The sequence below is a fragment of the Podarcis gaigeae genome (genome assembly GCF_964106915.1).
Source record: "Podarcis gaigeae genome assembly, chromosome: 17".
Classification (NCBI taxonomy): Eukaryota; Metazoa; Chordata; class Lepidosauria; order Squamata; family Lacertidae; genus Podarcis; species Podarcis gaigeae.
Window position 1 is genome coordinate 21021449 of NC_139694.1, and position 13086 is coordinate 21034534.

Below are 13086 nucleotides of genomic sequence, written 5' to 3' on the forward strand. Positions count from 1 at the left end.
TTTCTATTTTATTTGTAAGTCGCCTTGAGTCCTTGTCAGGGAAAAAGGCAAGATATAAATAAATAGAATAGACTTTCAGTATCTCCTACCTCCTGATATGCTGTATATTGTGGCCTTGGTTTTTTTTCCAGAGATGCCTTAAGAAAAGAATGCCTTTGATACAACCTCTGTGTCAAGCAAAACTTATCCAAATGTTGCTTAAGTTTCTTCAGCCATGAAATACTTCCTTTGAATGTACCCTGTGCCCCCATATTTTTCTATGATTAGAAAATTTTTCATGTTTTCATGGGCTGTTACATTCTGCATCCTAATTGCAAACACCGTTTTCTATTGTCACAGTAATTCCTTTGCCATTGGCCGACTAACATTTAACCTTTTCCCCTCCTTTTCCGCTGCATAATAATGGAGCAGTAAACCTGACAGGTGAGAACTGAAGAACAATTGCTCCCTGACTGGGAAACCTAGAAAACCAATCTACATAAAATGTATCTGTAGGACAGTGCTGGTTTTGCATGCAAGAGATCCCACATGCATTACCCAATCATCTCCTGATAGGGCTTTCTCATGCCTGAAACCCTGGAGAATTGGTCCCAGTCATTGTAGGTAAAATACAAAGCTAGATATGCATAGGAACATAGGAAGCTGCCTCATTGGTCCACCTATCTCAGTACTGTGATTAGTAGCAGTTCACCAGGGATTCAGGCAGAGTTCTCTCCCAGATCTACCTGGAGATGCCTGGAATTGAACTGAAAACCTTTTATATACAAAGCAGATGTTCTACCACTGAGCCACAACCCTGCCTAAATCGCCTTATGCAATATGATGTAGCTTTCTATTTTCCTAAGCTGGTTGGTTTATTATACATAATGTTTGCCAATCTAAATAAACATGGCCAGGTACATAAGAAGTGAAGATGCCTTAAAACAGCTTTCAAAATCGAATGTTTCCCTTTTTTGGGGGGGGGGGTACTAGTGTCAACTCTCTTTAATATTTCATGTTGGCCTTCTCTATTATAGAATCAATTTTGCAAGAATACTTGGCTTCCTTCCAAAATGGTGCTATTCAGGAAGCACAGCTGCAGAGGAACTGGCTGGTTATTGACTATCAACCTCCTTTAGTTCCACGTTTAGTTGGGAGGTGCTACTGAAGAAGGAGCTCTTTCTTTTCTATAAATAATCCTAGGAAAACCCTAGTTTTACTTGTTTGTAATAATGACTTTAGGTACTATACGCATGAAGATTTCCTGCTTCATAAATCATATTAATTCCAAACAATATGGGCCAGATTCAGCTGACTGATCCTGCCTTCAGAAGCCCTCAGAAGGAGCTGAAGCTAGGGCAATAGGGCTTCCTTGCATCTCCTCCTCTTATGCACCCCCTAATTGTCTCTGTGGGTGCCAAGAAAACCCCTATATAGTTGCATGCAGGGGAAGAAGAGGTCAGATCATTCCATCAGGCTAGCAGAAAATGCTTGTACTGATGGAGCGAACCGCTTAGCAGTCCATTGAACTCCTCCCCCAGTTTCTGTATGTACCGTAGCTTACTCTCTTTAAAATGTTGCGTTTTTTAAATGAATCCCACAGAATATAGTGTTCCCACTGCGTTTTAAAATATGGAGATGGGGGGAAAAGGACAGGAGGAAATATATCTCTTTGTAAATGGTGAATTTAACTTCTTAATGACGGTGCTCACTTTGTCCATGTAGGAAAAGGGCAGAGACGGACTCTAGAAAGAGCAGCATACCCAACAACAAGGAGATTCCTTCCCATCACCCCACAGATCCAGTAGAGCTACGGCGCCTTAATTTTCAGACTCCAGGTAAGATGCAAAACTTCCTCTCTCTTCGAGTTACAAAAACTCTTCAGTATTTGTGATCTGACAATTGTTGTAGGATAAAAATGAGATGGAGAAGGCTTAATTAATTCAGAGGACATCAACATGGTTAGACGTGTGGGAACACATAATAATAATAATAATAATAATAATAATAATAATAATAATTTTTATTTATACCTCGCCCTCCCCGGCCAGAGCCGGGCTCAGGGCGGCTAACACCAGTAAAATTACAGTAAAAACATAATAGGGGGCGGGAAAACACCAATTTAAAATACAGGTTAAAATGCAATTTAAAATGCAGCCTCATTTTAAAAGTCAAAACCATAAAGGGAGGGAAGCATAAAGGTCAGACTGAGTCCAAACCAAAGGCCAGGCGGAACAGCTCTGTCTTGCAGGCCGTGTGGAAAGATGTCAAGTCCCGCAGGCAGTGTCGTAGCGTGGATTGTCAGCACCCGGATCAAGGCAAGTAATTTGCACCCCCTAACCCATAAATTTGTGCCCCCTAACCCGTGGATTTGCACCCCCTAACCCCCAGATGTTGCGCCGGGTGCGGCCGGGCCCCCCTGCACCCCCACGCTACACCACTGCCCTCAGGGCCCTAGCCTCTTGTGACAGAGCATTCCACCAAGTCGGGGCCAGTACTAAAAAGGCCCTGGCCCTAGTTGAGACCAACCTAACCACCTTAACTTGAAGTGAGTGAACGCCGTGGGTGCCACCCTCTAGCAATTTCTGTTCCCCTCCCACTGTATCAACCAGAGAGAGAGGGGAAAAAATGAGAAGAAGTGTGTATGCATGCACTTATTTCACTTCTTTCGGGATCTGGACATAAGTTGGTTCTAGTAGAAAAGCACATCAAACCAAAAGAAGAAGTGGGAAAGAGAGTCACTCTTCCAAATTCCTCCTTCAGCTCTATGTACTTTTCAGTGGCATAAACCATCACTATCCTTACCATCTCATAGTCATGGGGGGATTGAGTGGAGTGGGGTGTGGGGGGATGTCAGACAGGAGAAGGCGTAGGCACTATTGTGCCCATGGGCACCACATTGGCAATTCTTGGATTGATTGATTGATTGATTGATTGATTAAATTTATATACCACCTATTGCAGGACTTTTTCCAACATAAAAATAAAAACACACAATACATAACATAATAGCAAAAAAAGAGAAAAAAAGAACCCCAAACCATCGCAACACATTTAGATTGTTTAATAAGCCAGAGGCCTTGATGAAGATGAATGTTTTCACTGGTGCCTGAATAAAGAAGGTGCCAAGTGAGCCTTCCTGGGAGAGCGTTCCACAAATGGGGAGCCACCACAGTAAAGGCCTGTTCTCATGTTGCCACCCTCCTGACCTCTCATGGCGGAGCACAAAAACATGGCAATTTTATGTTGTTCTGGGTCAGTTCATATGGGGATATGCGGTACTTGAGGTCTTGCAGTCCTGAGCTGTTTAAGGCTTTATAGGTCAAAACAATCACTTTGAATTGGTCCCAGAAACTAAATGGGAGTCAGTGTAGTTGGACCAGGATTGTTGCATGGTGATTCCCGCCCCCTCCCACAGATGGAATAAATAAAGAAACTGGACACCAGAATTTAGGTTAATGGGCAAAAAATGGCCACAACTTTATTGATTACAGGTAAGAGTGGTATTGGCTTTAGGCATTGGCCCTATCAGACTAACCAGTATAAAACCGGGAAGGGTTAAGCACCAACAGGGGGAGCCCCCGAGATGCACATCCCTAGGCGCTCCCCGAGGGGTTACCGCTGGGGAGCGTGCTTTAGGACCTAGCTTCCATAGGTTTCGGACGAGGCGACGCCCCCTGGAGTCCATTAACGAACTACCCTTCAACACCCCAGAGGACAGGATCACACTTCAAAACGACCTTGACAGATTAGAGAACTGGGCCAAAACAAACAAGATGAATTTTAACAGGGAGAAATGTAAAGTACTGCACTTGGGCAAAAAAAATGAGAGGCACAAATACAAGATGGGTGACACCTGGCTTGAGAGCAGTACATGTGAAAAGGATCTAGGAGTCTTGGTTGACCACAAACTTGACATGAGCCAACAGTGTGACGCGGCAGCTAAAAAAGCCAATGCAATTCTGGGCTGCATCAATAGGAGTGTAGCATCTAGATCAAGGGAAGTAATAGTACCACTGTATTCTGTTCTGGTCAGACCTCACCTGGAGTACTGTGTCCAGTTCTGGGCACCACAGTTCAAGAAGGACACTGACAAACTGGAACGTGTCCAGAGGAGGGCAACCAAAATGGTCAAAGGCCTGGAAACGATGCCTTATGAGGAAGGGCTAAGGGAGCTGGGCATGTTTAGCCTGGAGAAGAGGAGGTTAAGGGGTCATATGATAGCCATGTTCAAATATATAAAAGGATGTCACATAGAGGAGGGAGAAAGGTTGTTTTCTGCTGCTCCAGAGAAGTGGACATGGAGCAATGAATCCAAACTACAAGAAAGAAGATTCCACCTAAACATTACGAAGAACTTCCTGACAGTAAGAGCTGTTCGACAGTGGAATTTGCTGCCAAGGAGTGTGGTGGAGTCTCCTTCTTTGGAGGTCTTTAAGCATGGCTTGACAACCATATGTCAGGAGTGCTCTGATGGTGTTTTCTGCTTGGCAGGGGGTTGGACTTGATGGCCCTTGTGGTCTCTTCCAACTCTATGTTTCTATGATTTGGGGGAGGTGATGGCATTCCTCCACCCCAACTCATTTGCATAATAATACCGCTACCAATGCCTAACCATCAAAACCAAAGGTGTTGTGACATTTTGCTACGAGGTAGGTGAAAAAACCAAGTGGCTTCCAAAATACAGCCAATTAGCCAAATGGAAAAACTCCTACCAGACCCCTTGCGGCGACCAGCCGAAGCCCATAGCAAAGTCCAAATGCAAACCTAGAGGGTGGGTGGATGGGAAACCACAGCTGCTGGAAGGAAAGAAAGGGGTGAGCACGGGCTGCCCCGACCTTAAATGCCCCCTAGTAAGCTCGCCCCCGCCGCCAGCCGATTGGCTGGCGCAGTGAATGATGAATACTAATGAAACCCGGGAATCCCTAGTCCCGTGGGACTGCAGCCAGCCCCGCGAGGATGTAGATGGGGGCGTGAGCCCGCAACCCCCCCTCCTTATGTCGGGAGTGGCTTTATATGTTCAAACTGTATTTCCCTGGGGAGCAAACCTGGCCATTAAATTCCACACCAACTGAAGTTTCATCTTCAGAGGCAGCCCCATGTTTAATGCATTGCAGTAATCTAACCTAGAGCTTACCAGGCAACAGAGGTTAGGCTTTTTGCTGTCCAGATATGGGTGCAGCTGTGCCACCAGCTGAAGCCAATGGAAGGCACTCTATGCCACTGAGACCACTTGAGCTTCAGGTGACAAAAATCAATCCAGGAGTAGCCCCTAGCTTAAAATCCTCTTGAGATGTAAACCTGATTAGTTTTAGCCATGGTGTATGTAGTGTCAATGAAACGTGTAATATACAGGACCAGCCAAAAATGTTACAAACATGGGAAGAGGAAATGGGTCAACAAAGTGTGTTTGATTAAGGGGTTGGCTATGTTTGCCTTCATTGGCCTCTACATAGAAATACAGTGGTACCTTGGTTTAAGAACAGCTTAGTTTATGAACAACTTGGATTAAGAACTCTGCAAACCCGGAAGTAGATGTTTTGGTTTGCCTTGGAAGGAGAACATGTTCTGTTTCCTGTTGCGTGTGTTCCATTTGTAAATTGAGTCTATGGGAAAGCATGCCTTGGTTTAAGAATGCTTTGGTTTAAGAACGGACTTCCAGAATGGATTAAGTTCATAAACCAAGGTACTACTGTAGCTTCCTGACCACATATTGTAAGCAATGCCTCTGTACTTGCTCATCAATGTTAAGATTTAAACCTATCATGCTTTTACAAGAACTCTGCTTTTACTTAGTTCTTTTTCTAAGGGTCAGTTCACTCATGCATGTTCCTCACTCCATGGTTGAAACATTGAACGATAACTTGCCTGTGTGTAACGACCATAAGAGATCAAATCTCACAGGCAGGGCTTTCATGTCACATTACATCAAATCAAACACTGTACTTCTGAATGGAAGCAGTTTCCATATTCAGTGGGGAGTCATTGAAGGAAGAGAGGTCCAGAGATTTACAGTCATGTGTGAATTCGCCATAAGAGTAATAGTTAAGAAGAAAGTCATGGGAATAATTTTACCTTTTGCGGCATCTTTGTTTAAGTAGTTCAGCAACATTTTCAGAAGACTTGTTGCCCTGCCTGTATGGTTTGCCTCTGTATATCTCTGTGTTTCTTTTGTTTGGCACCACCAAATAATTTCAATGGAAAAAGACAAAAAGACAGAGAAGTTAAGATTTAAGGGCCTGATCCATTGTGTCTGTGGTAGCAGAAGGGCACACAATTATACAAGCAGGAGCATTCACATGCCACACACACAAAATCACTCTAGGTTAAATAATTCAGATTTCATTGCAGTGCCTTATTAAGTGCAAAGGTATAATTTCCCACTTCTGCCTCAAATATATATTAAAAGAATAAGAATAATCTTTCTCTCCCTTCCCCTCTTTTTTCTGATCTATAGCTTACTAGCTTTCTTTAACACTTTCCACACCCATTGAGAATATGAAAGAGCAGTGAAAACATGTCAAATGAAGAGGGAAAGGAGTCAAGATTGCAACACATTCATCTCTAGAAACTGTTGCAAGTTCCCAAGGAGATTTCAGAGGGGGGGGGGGGCTGGACTGACGACAGCTTTACACTGTAGTAATTCTTTCACCCTCTCTCACCTTTTTTCCACATGATGGTTTTCAAGCTAGCAGTGAACCTAACACAATAACTACACTTCTTCCCTTCTCCTCCTTACAAAGCCAACAGAATGCGCTGCAACTCAGCGCCCCTGATTGCACAAAATGCCAGCCCAAGCTCTGGCTTAACACAAAAGAGCAAACATGCAGGGTCCTGGTGTGAACATCATAGCTGCTGCTGCTGCGCTTGTCTGAAGGAGAGGAGATGTGTCCACTGCAGAGACACTTTTTCTCGGCTTCTCTTAGTCTTCCATAGTAGATCAAAATAGATCATAAATACATTGCTGTATTTCATTGTGTTCACATTATGCCTATGTGGGTCTATTCATACCAGACAGCAAATAATGCAATATTTATAGGTTCCTAATCCCTGGGCTGATACCACATTTTAGTGTAAGCTGATCCCTGTCTTCAGAGCTGTGCTTTAAAAATAAGCATCACGGGGAAAATCTTTCATCTTTGGTCTTCATGAATGTTTGTTTGAAACTGGCATACATTATAATTACCCTAGTGTGGCTCTTGTGTGAAAATGGTATTTAAGAGTTTAGGGGAGGTGTTTTTTAAAAAATAAAATAAAAAAGGTTCTGAACATGGAGACTTGAAAAAGCTTGTGCAGTGCTTTTTTTCTAGAAAAAAAATGGTGGCAGTACTCACCATGAAGTTGCTAGAGTAAAAGCACTGGGTATAAGTAATAAATTATTATTACAGTGGTACCTCCGGTTAAGTACTTAATTCGTTCCGGAGGTCCGTTCTTAACCTGAAACTGTTCTTAACTTGAAGCACCGCTTTAGCTAATGGGGCCTCCTGCTGACACCGCGCTGCCAGAGCACGATTTCTGTTCTCATCCTGAAGCAAAGTTCTTAACCTGAAGCACTATTTCTGGGTTAGCGGAGTCTGTAACCAGAAGCGTATGTGTCAGGACTGCCGCTAGGTCCCAGCTCACAGAGGACCAACGCCCAGTGGATGTTATATACAAAAGTCTTTATTAAAGTTTAGTTTCCATTTCCAAGCTCTGGGCGCGCAGACCCACGTCTCGACGCTAGACCGGCTAAGTCCCCTCTGACTCACTGCTCCACCCACACCAGTTTAAGATTCTAGCCCGGCTCCACCTCCTACGCTGTTCTTTCCTTCGCTGGGTCCTTCTGCCCTCTGGGGTTCCCTCCTTCCTGGACTCCTCTGACGCTGAGCCTCCTGAGTCTTGCCCCTCCCTCCGGCGGGCTTTAGGACCTGGCTCCCTTCCCGGGCTCCCCGCTGTGCCGCGCTCCTGTACATTTGAACTTGGCGCGCGCACCCAGCCGGTGACTTTCCTTCTGACCGTTTCCCCGCTTCCTGATGTGGGCGTTGCCAAACCTGACTCCTCTCCTCCCTCTGGTGGTGAGGACACTGGTCCCGACTCCTGGGACTCCCCCTCCCCACTGCGCTCTGGTGGAGACGCTGGTCCTGATCTCAAACTGCTGCTCAGGGACTCCCCGCTGGCCCCTTCCTCCTGGGGCTTCCCCCCTGGAGCCCCCTTCGCTCTGGCCACCGGCGCTCCCTTCTGTGAGTCCTCCGATTCGCTAGAGAGGCTTGTGGAATAACTCTGGCCACTGTCACTGCCTGCGCCCCCCTCGTACTCCTCCTCCTCACTCTCCATTTGCTCCCCCTCCTGTGTCTCTCCTTCTGAACCCCTGACAGTATGTAACCTGAAGCATATGTAACCCGAGGTACCACTGTATTGCCGTATGCAGCCCATAATAATAAAACGATGCCTGCCAGGCATGATGGAGACAAACAAGCTTTTGAAATGGGAGGCATCTAAGTGCAGATGCTTTCTTCACCCCTCACCTCATTTGAACGCCTCCTCGTCCTCCTCAAATACTGATCAGAAAGGGGGTTGGAGGTTGCAACACACACACACACACACACACACACACACACACACTTTTTTCTTACAAAGACAGTCTGTTTCTCTCTGCCTGGCCCATCCCCTTGATGCTAATGTTTCCCAAAAGGCACACAGCTGGGTACTGCAGCAGCTGTTGCTCCTCCAGCCCCCGTAGGTGTGCAGGGCAGAACACAATCTCCTCCTCTGAGAATTGCGTGCCCCTGGCCCCTAGGCAGGTTCTCCCACAAGGATGCTCAGCAGAGATCCCCCCCCCCCAGGGGATCTCTCCAGGAAGGGGTGGGTGGCAAAGGCAAGCTTGAAGCACCAGGCATGGTCCCCCGGCAGAAACAGGCACAAACTGTTGGGATGCTTTCAAGGGAACGGGGGCAATTTGCAAGCCCCCAGCTGGCTCCAGCCCACCGGCCGACTGCCAGGCGAACTCTAGTCCTTGGATCAGCATGTAACTGCAACTCGAGCTTCAGAAGCTTTCAGAAGCTGAGCACGCAAGCCAGCAGAGAATAAAACTCTTCGCAACAGAAGGGCAGATAGACTCTGTGTAAAGTATATTTACAAGCATAAGGACAAAGGAAAAAACATGTCTTCTCCCTTTCATGTCCAAGAGCAAGCAGCATAAGCTATACACAAACGGAAGTTCCCAGCAAGCTGTGCTGGAGTGTAAACAGACATGTGACATACAACAATCTACACATCTGTTCTTAAGGTGGAACGGAAAATTGTAACACAAACCACCGACGCCCCTCTGCACCCTACATGCACCCACACAACAGTCTCTCCTCCCTCCCTCCCTCCCTCCCCACACCCCAATCAGAGGCTGCCTTACCAGAGTGGCTCCCTCCGCTTCTCCTTCACCCAGTGGGGAAATGTGTAGCCCCACAACAAGCAGGAAGGGGAAGGGAAGGGAGAGTATGTAGTCATTTCTGAAGCTTGCCCTGTGATGTGCTCAGCTTTCCCTCTCTCTGTTCTTGTCACCCAGGTTTAGTTCCTACTCCCTATATATTCAGCAAATGCATCCATTCATAGTTATATTTATTAATTTATCTCCACCCCACCCCCCCCGAAAATAAGGTGCCAGCTTGTACTGGCAGAAAAGAAAAAGAAAAAAGCACTGTGGTTGTGAGGCATTCTAAGCAAGGAATACAGTGGTACCTCGGTTGTCAAATGCAATCCGTTCCGGAAGACCGTTCTACTTCTGAAACGTTCGACAACCGAGGCGCAATGGGCAGTCACCAAATTCCACTGAGAAAATGGAGAAACGCACCTCAGAAGCCATTCGACTTCCGGGGCGCTTTCGAAAACAGAAGCATTCACTTTTGGGTTTTCGGCGCTTGGGTTCCGAATCATTCAGCTTCCGAGACGCTCGGAAACAGAGGTTCCACTGTATTTTCTTCCTCAGCACATGTGAAACTGTGCATTGACAACATTAAATGCACAAAAAAAACTCATGCCATTTCAACTGCAGTTGCTCTGTTAAAGTGAAATGTCTCCCTTGAGCAGAAATTAGATTATTTTTAAAATAATAATAATAAAAAAGCCTTAAAGGAAAACACACACATCCCCAGTTAGAAATAAGTTTTCCACAAGAGTCTGATTCCTGCTCAGTTTTACTGAGCTATAACACTATAACAAATATAACACTCCATATCAGTGGTTGTCTTAGTCTGCCTTTCAAAGTGTGAATGTAAAGGCATGTGTTCATAAATCACAGAAGACCATGGCAGGGAGCTGTAGCAGATCAGAGCTTTCCCATGTGTGTGTTTACTTTAAAGTGTTTACCAGGAGATGTTGGTGTACACTCAACGAACACATCTGTAGTATAAAGTGTGAATCAGACTTTAGGATGTGTTTGCTCTCTTAGTTAAGTATCAGTGGGAGGTGAGCAAATGTGAATATTTAGCTCTCAGCGCTGAGGTGCAGTAGATCTTTCATGCATCTCTCTGGGCTGAATTTTGCCAGCTTTCACTGCTGTGCCTTTGTACTGCTGTGTGTAGCATTGTTCCTTTATATTCATTGTAAAATTGGCATGCTGTCAAGGTGAAAAAGAAGGCATGGTTTACTTTTTTGTAGGGTTTGAATATCACTGTAAAAAATTAAATTATTGTTTATTTGACCTCTAGGCCTCCTTCCAAATATAAATGTATTTTCAACGTGGCATTTACAACATTTTGAAACACAACGTCAAAATTATAATTTAAATAGTAAAACTTGAAAGAGCAGCAGAACTGTTTCCTTTCAAGCCAGCCATCCCATCCTAAAATTTAAAATTCTGATTAACAACCATGGAAGCAACCTACAGGAACAAAGACAATGACCTACCCTCCTGTTTAAAATCAGATTAACATAAAAAAACCCAGCTTCAGGGCCCTCTTAAAATGAATCTAATCAGGTTTCAGGAGAGTAAGTTTCCTAGATAGGACCCACCACCGAGAAGGCCCAGTTTATCCTGCCTTCAGTCCTGACTTCCCTTACAGAAGATCATAAGCATAGGGCCTGTCTAACAGATCTTAATGCTGAGGTTGGTCCATATGGGTATAGGTAGTATTTTAAGTAACTTGGTTCCAAACAGTTTCGGGTTCAAAGATCAAAACCAGTGCTACTTTGCTCAGAAGCAAATAGCTGCCAGTGCGTTGCTTTACTAGCATGTGGCAAATCTTCCCATCTGTTTTGTCTACATACGGGTTAATACAAGATACTTCTATGACATATATAATTATGCAAATGTGTCCATTGAATAATCTTCTTTGTATTTTGCACAGTATTTTGAGTTAACATGGTCTCTTGATGTATGGACAGAGTGAAGTTCAACTAAATTTTACTAAATTCAATCCTTTCATTTCAGTAAGTGTACTCTGAGTAAAACATAATTGAATACCACCCACAGTCCATGACTGTCAATTGAAAGCCCATCCATACGCCAATGACTGTCTTTGGCATTTATGTGTACCCATAACTTGTTGACCGTCCTGCCCCCCCCCCAAAAAAAAACCCCTCCTATTAACTGAACAAATATCATCTGTGAGTAGCAATGTGGGAGAATATCACCTGACAGCAGTAAAAAAAAAAAAACTTTTTTAAAAAACTTGTATGGTGACAATTATTTCCTTTTACGAGATTACTATGAAACATTATTGAAATGCAGTTAGTTTGCATTAGCCATAAAATTAAGAAAGCTACACTCTAGTAATAACCAGATGGTTAATTCTGGAAGTTGTTGGGTTTTATATCCCTTCTGTTTAAAAAAAGAGAGAGAGAAAGATTTTATGCCACCTTTTGATGAGCCTCAAATGTTTAACTGCAGAGGATGCTGATAAATATAAATGGCAGATCATAGCGGTATCTGTTGGGACGAGTGCTCCTTTCAGCATAGATGCATCAGTATGAACAGCTAAATCCACCTGAAAAAAGGGCTTGATAAGTTGAGGAGTCTTGATGTTAAAAATCTGATTTAAATAACACTTCCGTGCCATATGGAAAGCTATTTCTCCTGTCAGCTGACCCTCAGATTCAGAGCTGTATGTTCATATGTTAGAGTTGCCTTGTATTTCTACCTATTCCTGCCAGTACTAAATGTCCACAGATAGATTGTGCATGTGAAATGATCCGTTTGTCTTTGTGTAAACTGACTGAATATGATGGTCTTCTACTGCTACTAATTTCTTTCCCGTTTCCAACTGGCTTTACTTTTTACAGCTTTGAGCAGTAATTCAGTCCCCTACGCTTCCCTGATTGGCTCTGTGTCCTCTCTCTCTAGCCAAACTACCACTCAGTCCTTATATGATAATAACTCTCTCCCACGATTCGCTCGAAAAGGTCTAAACATCTTTGTCTCTATTATTTTCTCTGTTCAATCACTGTTTTAGATGTTCCATCATTCAACTTCCATTTCTGAACAAGCCTAGCATTTTCTTGTGCCTTTCCCCCTTATTTTTTCCCCCCCTCTTCCTTTTCATCTGGGTGCTCGATCTGGATCAAATAAATATGACGGCTACTTTAAAAGAAAACCAGCTTAATTGTTGCACATGATGAAAATGGGAGATAGCAAATCACATCCATATAAAGAAAAATATTAGAGCTTTATCTTCCAAAAAGTAGTTTCCTCAATTTATGGGGTCTTCTTCTGAATTACTTGACCTTAAAAGTATAAGCATGCAGACCATACATTGCAAAGAACTACTGTGTATGCAATTGCTTGGGCTATACAATTATTCAGTTCTATTCTCTATGCCACAAAACAAGATTTGAATGTTATGCTGCTGGTCCTTCCTATGGACTTTATTAAGCTAAATAAAAAATGTAGCAAAAAATCATTTTATGAATGATGTGTACTGTTATTTTCTGCTCATGTCATGTAAAGCTGTGCTGCAGTGATTGCAAGCTAGCTTTCTTAAAGCACACCCTTCAAACGAGTGCCGGAAAACCCTGAAAACATGGCTTCCAGTTTGAGCTCCTCGCTTCAGTTACCATGGTTTTGTTCTATAATTTCAACACATCATGGGGTTTGCTAGTGTAACAATTTCTAGCCGACTATGTGTCTCCCTGCAACAA

The 13086-nt window shown here is 43.9% G+C and overlaps 1 protein-coding gene across 43 annotated transcripts in view; it reads left to right on the top strand.

Annotated features, from left to right (window-relative positions):
• Window positions 1-13086, top strand: part of PTPRD (protein tyrosine phosphatase receptor type D) — a 1161589-nt gene that overhangs the window by 1047970 nt on the left and 100533 nt on the right. For 18 of the 43 annotated variants that reach the window (XM_083718180.1, XM_083718169.1, XM_083718207.1 and 15 more), the window contains 3 exons: window positions 409-423; window positions 1705-1817; window positions 12232-12351. In XM_083718180.1, coding sequence (XP_083574306.1) covers window positions 409-423; window positions 1705-1817; window positions 12232-12351 — 248 coding nt within the window. The remainder of the gene's footprint in view (window positions 1-408; window positions 424-1704; window positions 1818-12231; window positions 12352-13086) is intronic. The other 25 variants (XM_083718181.1, XM_083718182.1, XM_083718186.1 and 22 more) reach the window with 3 other exon arrangements.